The 22228-nt window shown below is 44.9% G+C and overlaps 1 protein-coding gene across 9 annotated transcripts in view; it reads left to right on the forward strand.

Moving 5' to 3' along the window:
• TNC (tenascin C) overlaps positions 1 to 22228 on the forward strand; it is a 121287-nt gene that overhangs the window by 60195 nt on the left and 38864 nt on the right. For 6 of the 9 annotated variants that reach the window (XM_053204719.1, XM_027034931.2, XM_027034933.2 and 3 more), the window contains exons 4-13: positions 648 to 911; positions 1912 to 2027; positions 2997 to 3153; positions 6543 to 6812; positions 8073 to 8258; positions 8515 to 8604; positions 10050 to 10313; positions 18511 to 18783; positions 19607 to 19879; positions 20485 to 20757. In XM_053204719.1, coding sequence (XP_053060694.1) covers positions 648 to 911; positions 1912 to 2027; positions 2997 to 3153; positions 6543 to 6812; positions 8073 to 8258; positions 8515 to 8604; positions 10050 to 10313; positions 18511 to 18783; positions 19607 to 19879; positions 20485 to 20757 — 2166 coding nt within the window. The remainder of the gene's footprint in view (positions 1 to 647; positions 912 to 1911; positions 2028 to 2996; positions 3154 to 6542; positions 6813 to 8072; positions 8259 to 8514; positions 8605 to 10049; positions 10314 to 18510; positions 18784 to 19606; positions 19880 to 20484; positions 20758 to 22228) is intronic. The other 3 variants (XM_027034934.2, XM_027034937.2, XM_053204720.1) reach the window with 1 other exon arrangement.

The following is a 22228-nucleotide window of genomic DNA, read 5'->3' on the forward strand; positions in this document are numbered from 1 at the left end:
CAGTGAGGGGGGGGGGTCTTTGCACCCCTCTCACACACCCATACCATACCTGTTGTAATAGAGAATTTCTGCTCTGATTAAAGGTATTATTGATAGGAATAAATAAATGTGTTTAATGTGCCCAAGGCAGGGAAGCCTGGTTGAAAAGAACAGCAGGCTGGCAAGGAGAAGGTGTAAGCCTCAAATGTGATGAGATACACAAAGTTGGGGCAGTTCTTCTGCCTCACTCACATCTAGAAAATGAAAGAATTGGACCAAATGAGTCCCAGATAGCCTTCCAGCACTAACAGCGTGTGACCTCAAGTTCAGAGCCGGGAGCCAAGCTCAGGCTGCACGTTCCCATGCAGATGGCCTGAATCTGAACTAATATCCAGAGAACAGAGAATTCAGAGGGGCTGGGTCTCAAAGAAACCAGAAGGCCATGTTGCAGGCCCAGAACTTTAGCCTGAAGGCCACCAAAGGTTTTAAGGTTGGATCACAGCAGGGGGTCCTTGATGACCTTTTTCATTTTAGAAAACGGAAGCTGGATTTTAGGCCTCTGTGACTGGCCGTGGAGGGACAAGTCAAGGGAAACAAACCTAGAGAGAATTCACAGAGTACCTTACTGACAAAACCCGACCCAAGCTGTCCTTTCTTATTCCTGCCAGTGTCCCCTCCCAAAGACCTCGTTGTGACAGAAGTGACAGAAGAGACCGTGAACCTGGCTTGGGACAATGAGATGCGGGTCACCGAGTACCTCGTCGTGTACACACCCACCCACGAGGATGGCCTGGAAATGCAGTTCCGCGTGCCCGGGGACCAGACATCCGCCACCATCCGGGAGTTGGAGCCTGGTGTGGAGTACTTTATCCGCGTGTTCGCCATCCTGGAAAACAAGAAGAGCATTCCCGTCAGTGCCAGGGTGGCCACTTGTGAGTGAGCAGAACCCACCCCCAACCCCCTGACAGCCTCTACCGCCCTCTGTTTGCCCAGTGCATAACCACCACCCCCATGAGTCCCTGCTCCGCCTTTGCCCCCATAGCTGTATAGCTGTCCTGTCAGAATTACACCAATTAAGACCTTGGGATCCAGCTAAACCCATTGAATATTTTTTTTAAAGAAACCCCTCATATACTAATTCACTTGACTCATAATAACTCTATAAGATAGGGGCAAGTATTAACCCATTTTACAGATGAGGAAACTGAGACTGAATGGTTAAGCATCTCATCCCAAATCATAAATGGTGAGGATTTAAACCCTGGAAGTCTGGTTGCAGGTTGATACTCTTAACCATTCTGTTCTACTACAGCCTTCCTATGGAGCTCACCGTCCCTATATGTTTTTACAAAGTGGAAACTTTACAGAGTTCAAGTTATTCTTTTAAGAATCCAATATCAGTATAATTACCTTCATACCTTAAAAGCAAGTTGTGTCTAGAAATTGATCTTTTTCTTTGCTTAGCAATAACATTGGCTGCCACGTATTAAATGTGGGCCATGTGCCAGGAGGCATGCCCAGCAGTCTACATGATGCAGTATATCACTCAGTCCTCACTTAGTTCCCCAAAAGAAACAGGCATACTTACCTCCCCCTCCTGAGTGGAGAAGCTAAGGCTTGCAGCTCTGGGTACAACTCGCTCACGCACACAAAGCTGGTAATGGTGGAGCTTAGATTTGAGTCCATTCTGTCTGATTCCAAACCCTTCTACATAACAGGTTTAACCATACAAAATTGCCAGTGTTTAATCATATGGTGGGTCCCAATGTTAATTTTCACACTGCCTCATCAGTAGACAGTATCCCTGAAGCAGTCAGAAATACACTCCAGCCCTAACGGAGTGAGGCATCCGCCAGTGGGGTTTAGGGGAATCACCGCTGTGTCACTCTCCACACACACATGCAGAATCCTTCTCTCTGGTCTTCCTGACAGACTTGCCTGCACCTGAAGGCCTCAAGTTCAAGTCCATCAAGGAGACATCTGTGGAGGTGGAGTGGGATCCTCTGGACATCGCTTTTGAGACGTGGGAGATCATCTTCCGGAATATGGTAAGGCACCCAGAGGAGTGGGCATATGTGACCTCAGGGATCTGAAAGATGGTCCAAGGGCTCTACATACTTTTATATCAACTTTATTTCCTTAGCTGCTGGTGGGGGTCAGGGCTGTGCTTAGCCCCTGCATGTTTGCATATATATTTTCAGTTATTTTAAGAAGTCAGTAAACATAGCTCTTAGGGCTGTGAGCTCAGATAGATGCTAAGCCATCTTTAGGTTCCCTTTGTGCCTCATGGTCTGGCAAATCTCTACTCAGAGGCAAGGAAGAGAAGAAATGACCTCTGTCTCCAAATGTCCCCAGGCATATCTGAGATTGAGTATCCCTTCTCTCTGGGCCTAAAAGCACATATGAGGCAGGAAAGTGGGTTCCTGAGTCCAAGCCCAGGCTCTGCTACTAACTAACTGCGTGACTATGGGACAGTCACGCAACTTCTGTGATGCTGGCTTCCCGGTCTATCAAAGGAAGGATTGAGTTTGTGGCTCTACAACTGCTTTGGCTCTCACATTCTGTCACTTGACTTGAGTGTCAGAGGAGTGAGCAGATTGGTTTACAAGAGGGAGAAACAAACTTGAGAAATGTCCTTATCATGTCTGTGTCCTCAGCACCCGCCAAGCTGATCTGATGCCTAGTGAGTGATGCTTAGTGAAGGAAGGGATTCAGAGGAGTAAATCACATGAAAGAAGAGGCTGGCACCTTCTTTAGTTCTTTTTTTTTTTTTAATGTGTATTTATTTTTGAAAGAGAGAAACAGAGTGCAAGCAGGGGAGAGGCAGAGATAGAGGGAGTCACAGAATCCAAAGCAGGCTCCAGGCTCTGAGCCGAGCTGTCAGCCCAGAGCCCAACATGGGGCTTGAACACATGAACTGTGAGATCATGACCTGAGCCGAAGTCAGCTGCTCAACCGACTGAGCCACCCAGTCATCCCCTTCCTTTAGTTCTTATTAAGGTGTTCCTATCTTTCAGAATAAAGAAGATGAGGGAGAGATCACCAAAAGCCTGAGGAGACCAGAGACCACATACAGGCAAACTGGCCTAGCTCCTGGGCAAGAGTATGAGATCTCTCTGCACATCGTGAAAAACAATACCCGGGGCCCAGGCCTGAAGAGGGTAACCACTACCCGTGAGTATCACCTTTAATAGCACTGACACCGTGACAAAGCTGATTGTACCCCATAGCGCCTCTGGTTGATACCATTTCCCCTTACACAACATCTGCATGAGCTAGATTTTGCTCTATAAAAAACAAACCCCAAACTTAGCGGTTTAAAACAATGATTCTGCACAGGGATGATTTGGGGTTGGTCTCAGCTGAGCAATTCTGTCCTTGAGCGGGCTCACGTACACATCTGTGTGGGCTGGGGGCTGGTAGGCCTTCGGTGGTCTTAACCAGGATGGTGCCTTTCTGCTTCACCTGGTGTCTCAGCCTCAGTCTGCCAGCCTGGGCCTGCTCCCCCCGGCAGCTGGACTGGCTGAAAAGTGGCACCATATCACTCTGTCACAGCAAATCTCAAGGCCAGTCCAGATTTCAGGGGTGAGGAAATAGATGCGTCTCTTGATGAGAGGAGGCTCACAGTGACATTTCAAAGGGGGCACAGGTACAAGATAGGTAAGACCATACCACATCACCTAATCTATATACCAGTCTTGTGAGAGAGGTAGGGCAAATATCATTGTTATTAGTAGAAACTGAGGCTTAGAGAATCTAAATCAATTTAACAAACACCACATGGTTAACAATATCAGGGGCAGAGCTGTAAGCAGGGTCTAGTTTTGTAACTTCAATCCCCTTACCACTAGCACTGACTAGCCTCTGGTTTATGTAGAATGCTGACCCCATGTCTCCAATAGGAACAGAAATTAAATGTCACTCAGTAATAAACATGTCAGAGCTTCTTGGGGATAGAATAGAATTTGGCACTAGTAGATCATTTGGTGAGGGGAAAATCAATCTGAATTTGGAGCTGTTTTACCGAGAAGCAAATTTGTTAAACATCAATAAATAAACAAATAAAATGATGTTGCACTGCCATTTGAGAAAACCTTTTTATCTTCAAGATACCATATGTGCCAACTGTTTCAGGAATTGATTCTTTTTGGCAAGAGATTGTTGGAAAAGTTAAATCTGTTGACTAATGGCAAGAAAGAACATCTTGCATTTAAATATTTGCACATTCTGCCTAGCTCTGAGCCAACTCCTAGACTGTCTCCTCTGTAAGCAAGTGTTTTCCATCATGCTGACACCATCCCTCTGTGGTAGGTAGAAAGCAGGTATCAACAGGAAAAAAATCATTAGATCACCACCAAGGCATAGAAGAAATCAAGCAAATCTTACTTTCTTTTGTAGGGAAACTACAAAATTTTTTCTTTTGTCTGCCCCTTTCTTTTTAATTTAATTCTGGGGATCGGCTGCTTTATTCTTCTAAGCAGGGCAAACATCCCAATGCCTGAAGTTCCTTAATCACATAAATATCAACACTGAGAGGCAGACGTTTATGTGTTCATTTTGCTAATACCCGAACTTTATCCAGGCTTAAAGGACCTTAAAGTTTGGGTGACAAAGTATTTTTGGCTCCTTCCCTCTGGTATCTGTATAAGGCTGTATGACAACCATTTTTGGCATCTGGATGCTCTTGAGAGGCGTTCACATTTAAAGGAGAAAGAGCACGGGCTTTGGACCCACACACACCCGAGTGTGAATTCCAGCTCCACGGCTCACTGTCACCTTGTGCAAGTCTGCTTCTTTAATGACCCTACCATCGGGAAAATGGGTTTACAGTGTCCTTATGGGGTTGTCATGAGAGTGAGGACATACATGATAGGCACTGTGCTTGGCATTGTAGTAAGAGCTAGTGTCCTCTGTTCAAGGGTCCCGGATTTGGGGGGTGATCAGTGAGCTTGACTTGATCTGGCCTTCTTATGAAAGGGCTGCTAAGGACCATAGCAGGTGTGGTGTGGGTGCTTGCTGGCACCTGTAAGCACACGGGACAGGCAGCTTCATGGTGGAATTGTAGCTTCATTTTCATTGTGCGTTCTACGGGTTCATCGTCTGTAAGCTGAGACTGATGGATCAACACTTTGAATTCAAACAATGGACCGTACAGGTTTCTCACAATCAGCTATGACTTATTCCTCCTTCTCATTCCTATATAAAACTAAAGTTCCTTTCATTTGATATTGTTTCCTCAACCAATGCTGAAAACACAAACTTAGCTATTTTTAAATTGAAGAAATAAACTCTAACTAAATGCCCTAATATCTTAATTTTAGGCATTTACCGAATGCCTGGTCTGTCTTAACGTGTGCATTAAAATTGTTTATATCGTGAGAAAAAAAAAAGAATGAAGACATAAACGACAAAGTCTGCTGCTATGCTGGGTATTAAAAGGGTTCAAGGACCCACTCTCTAAATGAATGAATTTAGGCCCTATCTAAATTGAATAACACAGTTTGAATAAACTGTAGAGAAATGTGGTACACAACAGTGAAAAAAGTGCATTAAGGCACTCGTATTTTTAATCGTGGCAAGAGCACTTAGAATGTGGTCTACCTTCTCCATGAGTTGTGAAGTGTCCGATGCTATGTTGTCACCTGTAGGCACTGTGTTGTCCAGCACATCTCTAGGACTTGTCCATCTTATGTAACTAAAACTTTATACGCGTTGGGAAGGGTAAATGTGTTTACCTGATTACAACAGGGTCAAACAGGGCCCTCGTTAGGAAGGGACATATCAGTGAGGTTTTGAAGGCTGAATGGGAGATTTTTTTGGAGGGGGAAGGGCAATCTCAGGAAGAAGATACAAAGGAAAAGCAAGGGCAGAGGCCAGGAGGTAAGAAATAAATAGCATGTCACGCCTGCTGTCACCACACAACAACACAACACACACAGCACAACACAATAACACCAGAGTGGGTGGGGTGGGAGGAGAGCTGAGACAAAGGCACAAAGATGGCGCGGCTTGGGATGGCTGTGACTTTCTGTGTGGAGTGTTTCATCACAAATGACTCTCCATACCTGGCCAAGCTAGGGGTTGCCTCACTTTTTGGCTCCATAATTCTAATGGAGAAGTCATCAACCATCCAGGCAGTTTTGCCTAATTAAAAAGCCAGAGAAACTAAATCAATGTTTGTTTGTTTGTTTGTTTGTTTTCCAATGAAATAGGCCCTAAGCATGTTTCTTCAACTTAAGAGAACCGTACTGATAATAACAACAGGGCTACGACCATTTATCATGTAACTGCCATGCTCCAGGCTCTGTGCTAGATGCTTTGTGAGCATTATCTCCTTTAATGTGCGAAAAAAACCCCAATAAATCCTTCAAGGTAGCTGGCATCATCCCTATTTATAGCATGTCAAATAAGAAATTGAGACTCAGAAAGACAAAAAAAAGGTCAGAAGGTCAGTATATACCTACCTGTTCAGGAGTGGATCTGGATGGCTGCAAGCCCCTCTCTGCTCAGCCCCTAGCCCTGGCCCCAGTCTCTGAAACCACTCCGTTGTCTGCCTGTAACAGGCTTGGATGCCCCGGGCCAGATAGAGGTGAAAGATGTCACAGACACCACTGCTCTGATCACTTGGTTCAAGCCCCTGGCCGAAATTGATGGCATCGAGCTCTCCTACGGAATCAAAGACGTGCCCGGCGACCGCACCACCATCGATCTCACACATGATGAGAACCAGTATTCCATCGGGAACCTGAAGCCAGACACCGAGTATGAGGTGTCCCTCATCTCCCGCAGGGGCGACATGTCCAGCAACCCTGCCAAAGAGACCTTCACGACAGGTAACGGGCCCTCGCCTGTGAACAGCCAGGAAGGGATTGTGACTCCTCTCTCACTCCATGCTAGGGTGCCTTCCAGGCTCCTTTCACAGTAGGACAATGGAAAGGGAAACTTCATTCCTTTAAGTGTTTATTCTAAAATATTGTAGAGAGTAATATATATTTTTAATGTTTTTTTTTTTTTTTTGAGAGAGCGAGAGAGACAGAGCACAAGTGGGGGAAGGACAGAGAGAGAGGGAGACACAGAATCAGAAGCAGGCTCCAGGCTCTGAGCTGTCAGCACAGAGCCCAACATGGGGCTTGAACTCACAGACTGTGAGATCATGACCTGAGCTGAAGTCGGACGCTTAACCGACTGAGCCACCCAGGTGCTCCTAGAGAGTAGTATTTCAAAGAAAAAAAAAAACTATACCCAAATAACCTTCCAAAAATAAAAATAAAAAGCATACATAGGGGCGCCTGGGTGGCTCAGTCGGTTAAGCATCCAACTTCGGCTCAGGTCATGATCTCATGGTCTGTGAGTTCGAGCCCCGCGTCGGACTCTGTGCTGACAGCTCAGAGTCTGGAGCCTGCTTCAGATTCTGTGTCTCCCTCTCTCTCTGACCCTCCCCCATTCATGCTCTGTGTCTCTCTGTCTCAAAAATAAATAAACATTAAAAATAAAATTTAAAAAATAAAAATAAATTTAAAAAATAAAATAAAATAAAAAGAGAAGCTTACATAGAAGATGCTGCTGGTCTGACAGTCTCAGACAAAAGCTGATTAAATAAAATTCAAATAAATATTTTCATAATAAAGTACAGTTTATGGAAAGCATGAATGACAGAGGCCTGTAACCTCCTAGCCTGTGGCAGCCTTTTAAAAGTTCCAAGATGTCAATCAATCACTGATTCAATAAATATTTTCTTCGGAGCTCAGTGAGCTCCCTGTGACTTACTAGAAGTGCAGCGATGGGCACAACAAACCAGTTCTTACTTACACTCACAGACCTTATTTGTAAGTTTCTGTTTATATTTTTTTTAAGCACAAAATCTGGGGAGCGCATGCATGACTAGAGTATCACACACATCAGTAAAGGGGAGAGGTGCCCTACATGCAGTATTTGTTTCCATCTGTGCATCAGCAGTACAGGTGGGTGTGGGGGAGATACTGTCGTTTTTCTCCAAGGGTAGGTGCCTTTCATGTTTCAGCTTGAACTGTCAGACTCCCACTCTCCTGGTGCCTAGTGTTTGTGATATAAATGTCCTTTCCTCTTCCACACAGGCCTGGATGCTCCCAGGAATCTCCGTCGCGTCTCCCAGACGGACAGCAGCATCACCCTGGAGTGGAGGAATGGCAAGGCAGCCATTGACAGTTACAGAATTAAGTATGCGCCCATCTCCGGAGGTGACCATGCTGAGGTGGAAGTGCCAAGGAGCCAGCAAACCACAACCAAAACCACGCTCACAGGTGAGCTGCGCACCCCATACCCAGCGGGCCCATGGGGCACGTGTCCCCATTTTGCAGCCCTCCACAAGGAGAAAACGCTGCGGTTCCCAGCTACCTCTCTCACTCGGAATTCAGTGACTCAGTCTGTAGAACATACCAGACACTGAGAAATCACGGCCTCCAGCGACAGGCAGCTCAGGGCCATTCTTCCGATCCTCTGAAAGTCTTTCCAGTTTGGGGCTGAATAATATCGACCTGCACATTCTTTCTCACTTAGGTCTGAGGCCGGGAACTGAATATGGGATCGGAGTGTCTGCCGTGAAGGCCGACAAGGAGAGCGATCCGGCCACCATCAATGCGGCCACAGGTGAGATGCCCCTGGATCCCCACCACCCCTCGGCTCCTGCATACAGACACGCTAGGGCCCAGGCGACAGAAAACCTACTTTGAAAGAAACAGTAGACACACAGAGGAGAAAGAGGCCCCTTAGGATCATCCAGCCCCGATGTCTAATTCCAAAGTAACATAAGCACGCCACATCTCAATGATACTGAGGGGAACAAGAATTTTTTAGGAGAAATTGGAACCAGAGTTTATAAGAAACCTGCAAACTTTTTTAAGTTGGTAATCATTTCCATTTTTTTGGTAAACCATGAACCAATCCAAACATATCTGGGGGGTTTTCTCTTAGGAAACACCTGACTTTTATTATGCACCCTCGTCCCACAGATGAGAAGTGGCAGGAACACGGTTTCAGACAGACTTTGCTCTTATCCATTCCATCCTGAAGCTCCAGGCTCTGGATGAGGGTGGTAAGGAGTGGTATGATGTGAAACCATTGGTTCTTTCCTCAAGTTTCTTTCTTTTTTTTCCTGGAAAATTTATTAAAAAAAAAAAAAGCAAGAAAGGAAAGGAAACTCTTCCCTCTACTTCTCCATCAGCCTCCTCCTTACTTCCCCCAGGCACCATGAAGAAAAAGGGTCTGGTGTACAGAGAGAACATAGATCGTGCCTCATGGAGCTTCCTCTTTATGCAGGAGCCAATGCTAAGCACTTGCACACATACTCTTTTTTATCTTTTTATTTCGAGCTAATTGTCAATTCACATGCTATTGCGAGAAATATCACAGAGAGATCCCCAAGGGTTAAAGCTGCGTAATCCTAGAATAGTATCACAACCAGGAAACTGACATCGATGCAAGCTATCAACTTTATGCACACTTCACTAGTTTTACATGCACTCACTTTTGTATGTGTGTGTAGTTAGTTGTACGTAATTTTATCATCAGCAGCTTTTTTAATCCACCGGTGTCTTTAAGACACAGAATAGTCCATCAGTAGGATCGCTTTTGTCCCCTCTTTTGTAGCCACAGGCACCTCCCTCTCTCTCCCTCTCCCTAACCCTTGGCAAATCCCTGTTCTTTCCTTCATCCCTGTAATGTTATTTCAAGAATGCTACATATAAAGATTCACCCAGTATGCAGCCTCCAGAGATTGGCTTTTTCCCTCAGCGTCATTCTCTCAAGGTCCATTCAAGTTATTTAAAAGTTAGTTCTTTTTAGATGCTTTTAATGGCGTAGTACTTCATGGTATGGATGTACCACTGTATTCTTCTTAATCTTCCAAAATGCCAAGGCAATGTTCAGCGGCAGTTGACAAAAGTGAAAACCCAGGCTCAGAGGGGAAAGTCACCCACAGCCAGCCAGCCCCTGTATGCAGAGCGGGGATTAGAGCCCAGAGCTGCCCTCCAGCCCCAGAAGCAGCCCAGCCTCCCAGCCTGAGGAATGTTCATCTCTCTCTGCTTTCCTCCCAGACATGGATGCACCCAGGGACCTCCGGGTTTCTGAAACCACGGAGACCAACCTGACCCTGCTCTGGAGGAAGCCTTCGGCCAAGTTTGACCACTACCGCCTGAACTACAGCCTTCCCTCAGGGCAGCCGGTGGAGGTGCAGCTTCCGAGAGATGCCACCTCCCACGTGCTGAGAGGCCTGGAACCCGGGCAGGATTATACCATCCTCCTCACAGCCGAGAAGGGCAGGCACAAGAGCAAGCCGGCGCGAGTGAAGGCGTCCACAGGTGAGGTCGGCCTCTGAGCTCCCTCCACACCCTCTGTTGATTCCGAGGTTTGCAGGCCCCTAAGTCGGCCTGTCTCCATAAGGGAAACCCAAGTGAGAAAATGCACAACTGTCTCTCCTCGTGCCTCCTCGACATAAATAACACTGTGAAGGAGCCACTTCCCACCTTTCCCCTGTCAGCTGATTCGGCAAAGTCTTCCTGCTGGGAAATCACTAGTGCTTGCTAAATATTTCTTCCTAGGAGAACTTAAAGCATCAGGGTTGGTGTTTGTCTTTGGTTCTTTTTTTAAAATTAATTTGGTGCATTTTACAGACTCTTTCAAATTGTTTCTGGGTTTTTTTTTGTCCCCCCTCTCTTTAGCCTAACGATAACTTACTTTGCACTTCATTATTTTTTCAAGATGGCCATGACATTGGTAATAATTCCTCGGTTATTTCTCACTAAATGTTTTTTAAACGTATTTATTATTATTATTGTTTTTAGTAATCTCTACACCCGATGTGGGGCTTGAACTCACGACCCTGAGATCAAGAGTTGCAGGCTCCACTGACTGAGCCAGCCTGGCACCCCTCCCACTAATGTTTTTATTCCAGGTCTTTTGCTTCCCTCTAAGGTTACCTGAAAATTTGCATATGGTCCTTTGAGCAGCCTTTCACAGCGCCCTTCCCATTTTCTCTTTTCCCCTAGTCGTCAAGAAGCCAACTTGGTTTGCTAAATCCTGATCTCCAGTGTCCCTTCCACCCCAGTTATCCTGTTCTTTGTACCTGCTGCCACCCTTCCTCAGTGGCTAAGTTGAAAAAACGATCAGAAAAACCATCCATTCTTCCTACATGAAAAATATGTGCATATAATTTTGGCCCCAAACTTTTCAAAGAGGTATAGGCAGAAATGTTAATTCTATAAGGCTTGAAAGTAATATTCTTTAGTCTTGATTTAATTAGTATTTATCTAGAGCCCACTGAATACACAGTATTGTGCTGATATTTGAGGGACTAGTGGGTCACATACTTAGCATTGTTATTTTCACTTATGGGCTCCTGCTCCCTGTCTGTGAGGGAGACCAACTAGAATGTTAGATGGATGGAAGGCAGTCAAGGAAAGGGGGTGAATGGGAGAACCAGGGGCAGCCAGAGAAAGTTTTAGGGAAGAGATATTACTCCAACTCAATCTCGAAAATCAGAAAAGGGGTTGTAATGATGGGCAAATTTGGATATGCCTTGAAGAGTCTTTGTCATTTGTGAATGAATACCTTCACCTACATGTAACAGAGAACTCAAATAGCAGTCACTTAAGCAAAACAGAAGTTGATATCTTCTCTTAGAAGATAAATCTGAGCCTAGGTGGTTCAGGTATGGCATAGCAGGTCCAAGTTAGCAGGGACTTGGGTTTTTCTCTGTTTCTGTTCCACCATTCTTAGTCCTTGGCTCTAGCAGTACAGCCTTCACATCCGTGTTCTGGGCAGCATGGAGGAGGAAGAACGAAAACCAAAAGGGAGTAGTACCTCCTAGATGAGTCTCTCTGGAAACCTCACCGTTGATTTCTCATAGTTCATAGGCTGCTCCTAGCTATAAGCAAGTCTAGGAAAGGTAGTCTTCTGTCTCAGCATGTCACTGCCCACATAAAACTGTTGGAGAGTGAAAGGCTATTTGGTAGAAAAAGATCAGCCTCCTCAGAGAGTCTAAAGTGAGCTCAGGTGGTCGATTCTATGGACTCTGTGCATGTACTGCTTCCCACCCAGCTATGTGATGATCCTTAAGGATGCTCTGGAGGGACAATTTAATCCTAGAGAAGGGAAGAGCAAAATAGAATCCAAAAGAAATAATTCTATGGTAGAGATTTGAATGTTTCGGATTTGTAAACATGAACTTGTCATGAGGTGTCAAGAGACAGCAAAACAAAAGAGAATCAGAAAAACAAGAGAGAAAGCATTTCTTTCTCTTTTTTCTTCTTCCTCTCTTTCTCCTCTTTTCTTCTTTTTCTCCTCCTCCTCCTCCTCCTCCTCCTCCTCCTCCTTCTCCTTCTTCTCTCTCTCTCTGTCTCTCTTTCTCTCTCCCGTCTCTCTTTTTGCCTTTCCTTGGGTTTGACAAATGCTATATCAAAGAGTTTCCTATCTCCCCTCAATCATTTTACCCCCTGGCTGGAGCTAGGTTATCTCCTGTCTCCAGTGGGGAAGCCCCAGGCCTCAGCCGCTCAAGAAGATGAAAGCTTTTAAGTGAACCACAGGCTTGAATTACTTTGTCTCTGACTAAGAGCCCAGTTTTGGCATCCCAAAGGCTCAGTGGTTTCATTTCCGCAGCCATGCATTCTTAATACAGTTTCCAAAAAATCATGTTGTCTATTTAAAGATGTCCTTCATTTCAGTAAAATGGGCAAAGTTCCTTTTATTGGCTCTTCCTCCACAATCTCCATAATATTTTTCCCTATGGCTTTCTCCATAGAACAATTTAATTTTCTTAAAAGTTAGGTGGGCATTTCTTTCCTCTCCTGAATTCTATGTTTTCAAGTCTCCTACATTTCCTCACTCAATAATGTACTGCTACTGAGCTCCATGAGTTAAGTTCTGTGGCTACTGGATCAGTTAGGACATATGTGTGCTTCCAAGGAACTTGCTGATAAACAGATTGACAGACAACAACACAACACTCGACTTTCTAGAGTTGGGGGTACAGAGGGTGCAGCAGAAGCACACAGTGACTCCTGGGCATCATGAAAGGCTTAAAATGGGGGGAAGCTCTTGCACAGACCCATAAAGACCAACAGGTCTTGGTTGTGGAGTATGTGTAAGTACAAGTATAGGAACTTGGCCTTGTCCATATGGGAAAAACATACATATGGAAAGAAAAAAGAAACAGATACAGTGGGCGCTCTTGGGCAAGTGTTCCCTGTGGCTGTGAGTCCCAAAATGTCAAAGGACTTCAGGTTCAAACCTCAGAAGAAAGGAACTCCCAGTTCTGCATCACAGATTTCTGAAGAGCAGCAGTCTGAAGTGCTATTCATTATCTGTGGGTTTTATGGAGATGTGGAATTGGCTGCCCCTAAAGCATTTTTCCCACAGAGAATTCTGGAGCTCTAGCTGTGGAATTGATGCAGCACCAAATTAAAAGTATGCATAAGCTAACTGCCCATCACACCTGAAATACAATCCAAGGACCCTACCATAGCCCACATGGCCCTACGGAATTTGGCCCTTCCAACTTCTCTGACCCTCCCACCACTTGTCCCCTTATGCATTTCACTGTGGTCACCCTGGCCTTCTCGCTGTTCCTTGAGTATACCAAGCCTGCTCCTACCTTAGGGCATTTGTACATGCTATACCGGCTGCCTAAATGCCACTCCTCTCCCAGTTATTCATTGGCATCTCCCTCATTTTATTCAACTCAAGTGTCATCTCAGTAGACTTCTCTGGCCACCAGTGTGAAATCATGTTCCCATCCTGATTTAGCCCTGCATGCTGCTCCAGAGTTCCTCATGACACTGATCTGGTCTGATACTATTCAATAATTCATTTATTTGCCTATGACCTGCCTCCTACTACCAACCAGAATGTAAAGACTCTGTTTCTTTTTATCCAGTGCTGCATTCCCATTGCCTTAGGCACAGCCAAGCACACTGTGTGTGCTTCATGAGCATTCGGGGACCCCAGCTACTCCAGAGGGGTAGTGTTTCCATTGAACTTCTTGGTCTTTTCCTTCCACGTTTGCATAACAGCCCAAATGCTATACCTTTAGGATTAAGGGAAGGGAAGCTATTCTGTTGTCTTCAATTAAGCTTACTCTGGATACAAAAGGAAGGAAAGAAAGGAGGGAGAAAGGGAAGGGAGGGAGGGGGAGAAAGAGAAAGAAAGAAAAAAACAGAGAGGGAGGAAGGAAGGATGGAAGGAAGGAAGGGAGAGAGAGGGAGAGAGGAAGGAAGGAAGGGAGGAGGAGAAAGATACTATCCCTGTTAGTGTTGAAGAAAATTAGTGTGTTCAAGGCCTCTCCCCCATGCCTAACCCCACCTTTATGTTCTGATAAACTCAGAATATACTCTGCTTAATCTCAGAATAAGAGCCCTGCTTAAAGTGGAAGCCATGAATTTGCCATAAGCAGTAAAGGACAAAGCAGACAGAATATGTAAAACACAAGGCCAATAAAGCATCTTTCCATACCAGCGTAAGACTCAACAATGATACTCCAGTAATTCTCCAGGGTTTGGGAAGCACAAAGGTGGAATTTTGCTTATAGTCACAGCTGCAAGTAACAGAGAACATTCTGCTGCGATGCCATTTTTATTTTTTCATGGAGCAAACCAAATTTATTCAAATATTTAACCATCCAACAAATATGTATTACTTGACTGCTATGGGTCAGGCAATGCTGGTATATAGAACAGGAAGACACAACCCCTCTCCTCAAGAAACGATGCATGTTGCAATGTGAAAGAGAGAACCCAAACCCAAATTATAAGAATAGAGCTAGTCTGTTTGAGAGGGAAGTGTGGGAAGCTATGGGAGCAGAAACAACTACCCATTCCAGACCCAAGCAAAGGGGAGGAAGGGTATCAGAGAAGGCTCTTTGGAAGATGTGATACTTGGCTGAGTCCTCAAAAAGGAAAAGGAGAAGGAAGTGCAGAAGGGGGTAATGACATTTCCAGCAGGAGGAACAGCATGTGAGAAACTCAAAGGCATGAGCAACTTCACGTTAGTGAAACATAAGCTATCCAGTCCTGCTGTATGATGGAGGGGAGAACAGCTAGGTATGGGGTTGGAGACATCATCAGAGACTGTCTACAAGGGACAGTGAATATTGTGTTGAGGGGCTCTGGCTTCATTCTTGACAGTGATAAAGAGTCACTGAAAAGTTTTCAGGCAGGCAAGGCTTTTAATTTTAATTATCTTGACTTTTCAAGATGAGATCAAAGCAATTAAATCTACCCTTTGGGGTCCTTGGGCTTGAATTTGGCCATCCCCCCGCTGTGGGAGAATCACGGCCTCCCATTAATGAACACTAAAAGTGAATTCCTAATCAGCCAGCACTTGGTAATTACCGTCTTCAAGATGGTGGAAGATTTAAAGTTGGCACATCTAAAGGTTTAAAGTTAGCACAGCCAGAAATTTCTTCAGGCCAGCTGGTCAACCCACCATGAGCATAGAATTGGGATTTTGAAATTCTGATTTCCCAGGCCCACTGACATTGTTCAGAGGGTAGATGCCAGTGCACAGCTGTAAGAAGAAGACAACAGCCTTTTCATAAAGAAATGCCAAGAAATCCAGCGTGCAACTCCACAGCGGAAACACCGGGCTTCTGGGGCAGTGAGCCCACCAGTGTGTCGTTTGTTGCTGAAATGTAGAGTCTGCATTTATGTGAAGCCTTTTGGTCCCCACCTCAACTATTGTCTGATGTATTTTTATTCATATTCTTCCCTCCAATTTCATAATTATTATCTCTCTCCCTTTAATTTCTCAATCAAGTTTATTCAGCGAAAGTTATAGCTTTTACTTATCTGACTAGCATTGATTTAATGAGAGATTGCGGGCGCACGGATATCACCCATCATGGAAACACTCACAGACTGCTCACTAAAGATAAACTGATACTCTTTCTTGATTTGCTTAGCCAAAAAAAAAAAAAAAAGTGGAAGAATAGTCAAACGTTTTGGTGGAAGTATTATCCACGTGATTATTACTATTTACTGAGCAACATGACATTATGTGAAAATTACTCTGTCAACTGTATGAAAAGATGAAGCAGGATGCAAGGGGCGTTGTATAATAGTATCAGTGGCATATAAAAAAGCCGATCCAAAGAAGATGGTTCTTCTCAGAAAAAGACATTCCCCACTGTGGATCCCCTCCTGTGCTCTCTCCATCCGTCTTTACTGCAAAAGCTTTCACAGACAAACCATAATCACCTCCTGCCTGCCTCAGTTAGGGAACTCCCCTCACCTGCCCCCTCCCCGCCCCCTGCAACCTGATTCCTAACATTGTCTTCATGGGAAAAGAAAAAGTTTTATGTCAGAATTAGAGAGACAACTTAAAAAGCAGTTACCTGAGAAGGAAAGACAGTGATTTAATTCACATAAAGGGGAAAATCGTCAATGTCAGCGAAGTTCCTGACAAGCAGTTTTGACAGAAGGAGGAGAAAAAAGAAGGAAGTAGGGTAAGAGGGGACATTTATGGGCTATAGGATTAATTTCTTTAACCTTAATGTGTTGCTTAGATTGTTTTTTATGCATGAAGACTGCTAGAATATTTGGAAAGGATGCACTTCTGATTTTAGCTGTGCTTAAATCCCAAGACCATGGAGACAACTGTTTTATCTGTGTAGCACTGCTCCTGGCCTCCCAAGGGCCAGTGGGCTTAGGGATGAGTGACTCTCCCTTTCTTTCTCCAAAACCAGATAGATCACTTTGAGTTATAGGTCCTCTCTTTCTCATCAAGATCACGTTTTTGTGGTTAAGAACTGCTACGAGGTTCTGGGTGAGCTTCAGGGTATGAATTTGGGTTAAATGAGGAGCCTGTATGATGTAGTTCAATATCAGATATGGTGAACATTTCCTGTAAGGCCCAGATAGTAAATATTTTAGACTTTTCAGGCCGTAGGGTTTCTGTCACAACTATTCAAGAGTGCCTTTGTAGCACAAAGCAGCCATCAACAATACATGAATGAACAAGCATGGCTGTGTTCCAACAAAACTTTATTTATGACACCAAAATTTGAATTTCATTTGTATTTCCATATGTCATGAAATATTCTTTTTGGGTTTTTCCCCCAATCATTAAAAAATATAAAAACCATTGTTAGCAGTTCATTACCAAAATAGACAGCAGGCAAGATCTGACCCTCAGATCATAGTTTACAGACCCCTGTTCTGGATCAAACAAGATTTGAAGGAGGATAAGCTTTGTCAATATAAAACATTAGGAAGAACCTTTCCCCAGAACTTGGAAAAGTCTGAATTAAATAGATTCTTGAAAAGAAATCCCTCAGAAAGGATATCTTCAATTTCTTTTTTTTTTAATTTTACTGTTTATTTTATTTTTGAAAGAGAGAGACAGAGCACAGGCAGGGGAGGGGCAGAGAGAGAGGGACACACAGAATCCGAAGCAGGCTCCAGGCTGCGAGCTGTCAGCACAGAGCCTGACGCAGGGCTCAAACCCACAGACAATGAGATCATGACCTGAGCCGAAGTCGGACGCTTAACCGAGCCACCTAGGCGCCCCTTCAATCAAATTTCGAGCTAGGATTTTCAGGTTAGAAGTGTGCTTTAATGGACATAGGGTCCATTTGAAACTAGCAGCCAATGTGAGGCATAAACACAGAAACAATTTGTTCTTTTAAATGAGCTCAAGGCAGTTCTTGCTCTGTTGTTTACAAGATCCATTTCCAGAGGAAATCCTTTCTTCCTAGGTCATGCAAAGCCCATTTAAGCTCAGCCCTGGGCAAATTATCACCTTGAAGGCATATTCAGACAGGTGCATTGTTATTGTACTTTTTGTGTTCAGGAGATGAATGAAGATGGCACCTTTGATTTTAATTGAGCTTTAATAAGCTCTGTTCCTCCCAGGCCTTAGTCTTTCCATCCAGTAAGGGACGATTTTGCAAAGACTCCTCGCCTTCCTCAGTATGCCTTCCTTGAATTGTGGTTAATTTATCTCTGATCTTTCTGAAGTAGTTTATGTGAACTGATTTGAGCCTCAGAAACGGACAAAAATTCCAACACAGAGACCGTAAAACAGACCTTCCGGAGGAGATTGAGGAAGCATGAGAAGGAAGGGAATCTAAGAGGAGCACATTTTCTCAAAATACAGAAGGCTGAGCAGCTCAGACCAAGAATCCTGAGAATAGCAGAAGGCTGTTCCTTATGATCTCATCCTTAGAATGAGAGACACTTTCCAAAATGGAAACTGAAGCCTAGAGCACTCCTAATCTGGGTATGTAGAGTTTTCTATATTCACAGGACACTGGTCAGTAGGAATATACCATTTCCACAAGATACACCCAAATATGCCACAAGGCAAAATAAGTATTACATTGATTTTTCTGGTGATGTTTTGATGGCAACAGCAGCACTCGGGGATGCAGAAACGCGGCACTCGGCCCTGCCCCAGCTCCCACCGCAGGACTTTCAGCATTGGCAATGGGTTTGCCATTTCTGGGTTCCCAGAAGGAGAGGGATTTGAGAAATGGCTTAACTGACCCATCTCTTCATTATTCAGACCATGCCCCTGAACTGGGAAACCTCACGGTGACCAAGGTTGGCTGGGATGGCCTCAGACTCAACTGGACCGCAGCTGACCGGGCCTATGAGCACTTTGTCATTCAGGTGCAGGAGGCCAACAGGATGGAGGCAGCTCAGAACCTCACGGTGCCCGGCAGCCTGCGGGCTGCGGACGTCCCGGGCCTCAAGGCCAACACCCCTTATAGAGTCACCATCTATGGGGTGATCCGGGGCTATAGAACACCAGTGCTCTCTGCTGAGGCCTCCACAGGTACCTCTTATCCTTCTGTCTCTAGCTTCTGCTTTTCCTAACAGGAAACTACCCACAGATAATCAGACAAAACACATAACCAGACACAGTTCACTTTAAAAAAAATTTTTTTTAAGTTTATTTATTTTGAAAAAGAGTGCAAGTGGGGGAGGAGCAGAGAGAGAGAGAGAGAGAGAGAGAGAGAGAGAGAATCCCAGGCAGGCTGTGCAGTGTCAGCACAGAGCCTGATGTGGAGCTTGAACTCACAAACTGTACAGTCGTGACCTGAGCCGAAATCGAGTTGGACACTTAACTGACTGAACCACCCAGGTGCCCCAGACACAACTTGCTTTTGAATGGACTCATTCTGCCCCAAGTTATGGCACCATGGTGTCTAATGGAGGGAAGCCATCAGGCTACATGACTCCAGGGGTACCTTTGACACCACAACCCATGTGAACAACACCCTTTGGAGTTGTGCACAGCCCTGCCTGGGGACCATACACACAGCCCCAAAGGCAAGGATCTTTATCTTCACAAACAGGCTCCCTCTTGGCAAAGGATGTTAAGATGTTATACTTAAAAGGAAAAAAAAAATCACAAAATTAATCTCCTTGTCCACTGAAGGTTAGGACAGTTCTTTAGTAAAGTAAGATGACAAATATTTTTCTATACCTCATGCTCTTTGTTCTATTCCTCAAATTTAGGAGGAATAGCTGCATGCTGCATGTTTATTAAGACAGTCATATATTTTTAAGTAATATAAAGCCTGTTCTTGTGTTCAAGACTCCCTGGATCTTGCTGTGTGATTTGATCATTAAACTAGTTCTTTGTCCTTCTCCAGGGGAAACTCCCCATTTGGGAGAGATCATGGTGTCCGAGGTGGGCTGGGATGCCCTCAAACTCAGCTGGACTGCTCCGGAAGGAGCCTATGAACAGTTTTTCATTCAGGTGCAGGAGACTGATACAGTAGAGGCAGCCCGGAACTTCACAGTCCCCGGAGGACTGAGGTCCGTGGACCTGCCTGGGCTCAAAGCAGCCACTCATTATAACATCACCATCCGTGGGGTCACGCAAGAATTCAGCACGACTCCTCTCTCTGTTGAAGTCTTGACAGGTATTCTAGACTGGTTCATTAATTTACTTCCTCCCCTTGTCTCTGCTCAGGAGGGATCAAAGCTCTTCCTGCTGTAAGCTGGGCTCAGCCCCTGCCACATTGGGGAACACCGGTGAATCATCCCCGCTCCCATCCGAATGTCATATCCCTTATTTGGTCAAGTCCGAGTGTAGCATGTTAGCCAATTCCATGGAAAATTCCACCTACTCTTCCCTTACAAAAGTGGGAGGTGACTTTTCTTTCAAAGCAAGTTTTCAGTCATAACAGCTAAGAAGTTGGAAAACACAGTTTGCAAGTGGGAAAAAAAAAAAATTGGTCTGAGCTCATTTTAAGAACACACTAAAAGATTCCCCCAAAGCCCCATTTATATGTTAAGAATGGAGTTATGAACAATTCCTAGAACTATCTTTCATTCCCGGAGACTGAACAGAAAACCCCTGGCTTTAGTGCCAACAGAGTATGCTCTACACCTGCTGTAAATCATGCATCTGTAATCAACACTAACCAGACAACTCATCCCAACCTCAGCCAAAATGTCATCTCACCTGAATCCTAGCACACAATTACCTTTTTTAGTAACTCAGCAACTCTTTGTCCTTACGCAGAGGAGGTTCCAGATCTGGGAAACCTCACAGTGACCGAGGTTCGCTGGGATGGCCTCAGCCTGGACTGGACGGCCCCCGAGGGGCTCTATGAGCAGTTTGTCATTGCAGTCCAGGAGGCTGACCAAGCCGAGGAAGCTCACAGTCTCACGGTTCCTGGCAGCCTACGCTCCGTGGAAGTCCCAGGCCTCCGGGCCAGTACCCCTTACACGGTCACCCTGCGTGGCAAGGTCAGGGGCCGCAGCACTCGACCTGTTGTTGTGGAGGCCATCACAGGTATAGGACCCTCCTCCCATACCAGGGACATGATTGAGCCAATCTCTCTTTGGAAGAGAGAGAACATTCCCCACGTGTCCGAGTGTGGTCTCAGTGTTCCGACAGGAGGGTCTAACTCAGGAAGGGCTGGGTTGGAATTGCACCTTGCTGGATTTTCTTGGGTCTAGCATTTTACATTTCTGAGCCTTCTTTTCTCACCTTCAAATCAAAGATAATACTCTACCTCAGAACATGGTCCTGAGCAGTAGATGAAATAATGACCGAAAATGCTTAGCAAAGCTCCATTCCTGTAGTAAATATTGAACGGCACATAGCTAAATATATAAGATAACCATGTAACTAATAAAAATAGCATAAACAGTAGGGCCATGGTGGCACAAGAATAGGGTCAGAACTTTCTAGAGAAATCTTACCATTAGAGGCCTCAGTTGTCCAACTTGTAGTCACATCTCTATGGAATAACCTTTGAAATGATCTTCTGCCGAAATTGTTCAAGTCTGTCTCTCCTTAAGAGACACTCAGGGAAGGCATATTTCCAAGAAAAAACAGCCACATTTGACTTCAATGTTTTTCATTCAGTTTAGGGAGGAAAAACAATTTATCTCAATTTGTCCCCTGGAAATATGCTGTTCCATCTGTCATTGGAAACTCTGTGCTGTTCATGAGTTTTTAGAAACCGCTTTAAAGGGGGCAAATGGGCCAAATTTTTGGTAATCGGGTTCTTATGCTGGGCCCTAAGTCCATGCCCTTCTCTATCTATCCTGTGTTTTGATAATACTATCCAAATAACCTAGTTCAAATAAATTGTTCTCCTTGCTCACATATACCAAGTAAAGTTGGTGCTTGTGAGAAACGACACACAATTCCAAAAATGAGAAAGGTGATGTTACGATCCAGCTGTGCTGGCTGAGTCAGTGTTATCCTGTGCTGCCTGGAATGTCTTCAGACCCAGTGAGCCAGAGGGGCTATTGAGGCACCTGTGATCTGGATGCAGGATTCTAACAGTCTCTATCGGTAACAACAGAATTCCTTTTGCACGTGAAACCTTACCAGGAACCTCACTACGTGCCAGATAAATGAACAGCTCTTCTTGATGAACTAGGAGGGCAGGGACGACTGCCTTCACTGATACCCCCACCAGAGCACCAAGGCTACATGGTCATTTGAATACAGCCCCTCAAAAAGGCTGAGTTTGCTCAGACTCACAGGCACTGAGAACAAGTGCCTTGGTGCACCTTTCTTGGCTGCTGGAATCCTTACAGATATTTTCTTTTGTAACTTCAAGTGCATGGCCACGGCAGCCTTTAAAAAGTCTGAGCGGTTGCATATAACCCTGAGAGGTATCCCACCAAGCAGTGGGTTTTCCCGTATTCAGAATCCAGACTTTCTAAAATCGGCAATAAGAAACACGTTAAATCTCCTTGCTACATGGTAGGAAGATCAATAGTGGGCCCTGCTCTGCACCATTGGC

This window comes from Acinonyx jubatus, chromosome D4 (assembly GCF_027475565.1).
Source record: "Acinonyx jubatus isolate Ajub_Pintada_27869175 chromosome D4, VMU_Ajub_asm_v1.0, whole genome shotgun sequence".
Lineage (NCBI taxonomy): Eukaryota > Metazoa > Chordata > Mammalia > Carnivora > Felidae > Acinonyx > Acinonyx jubatus.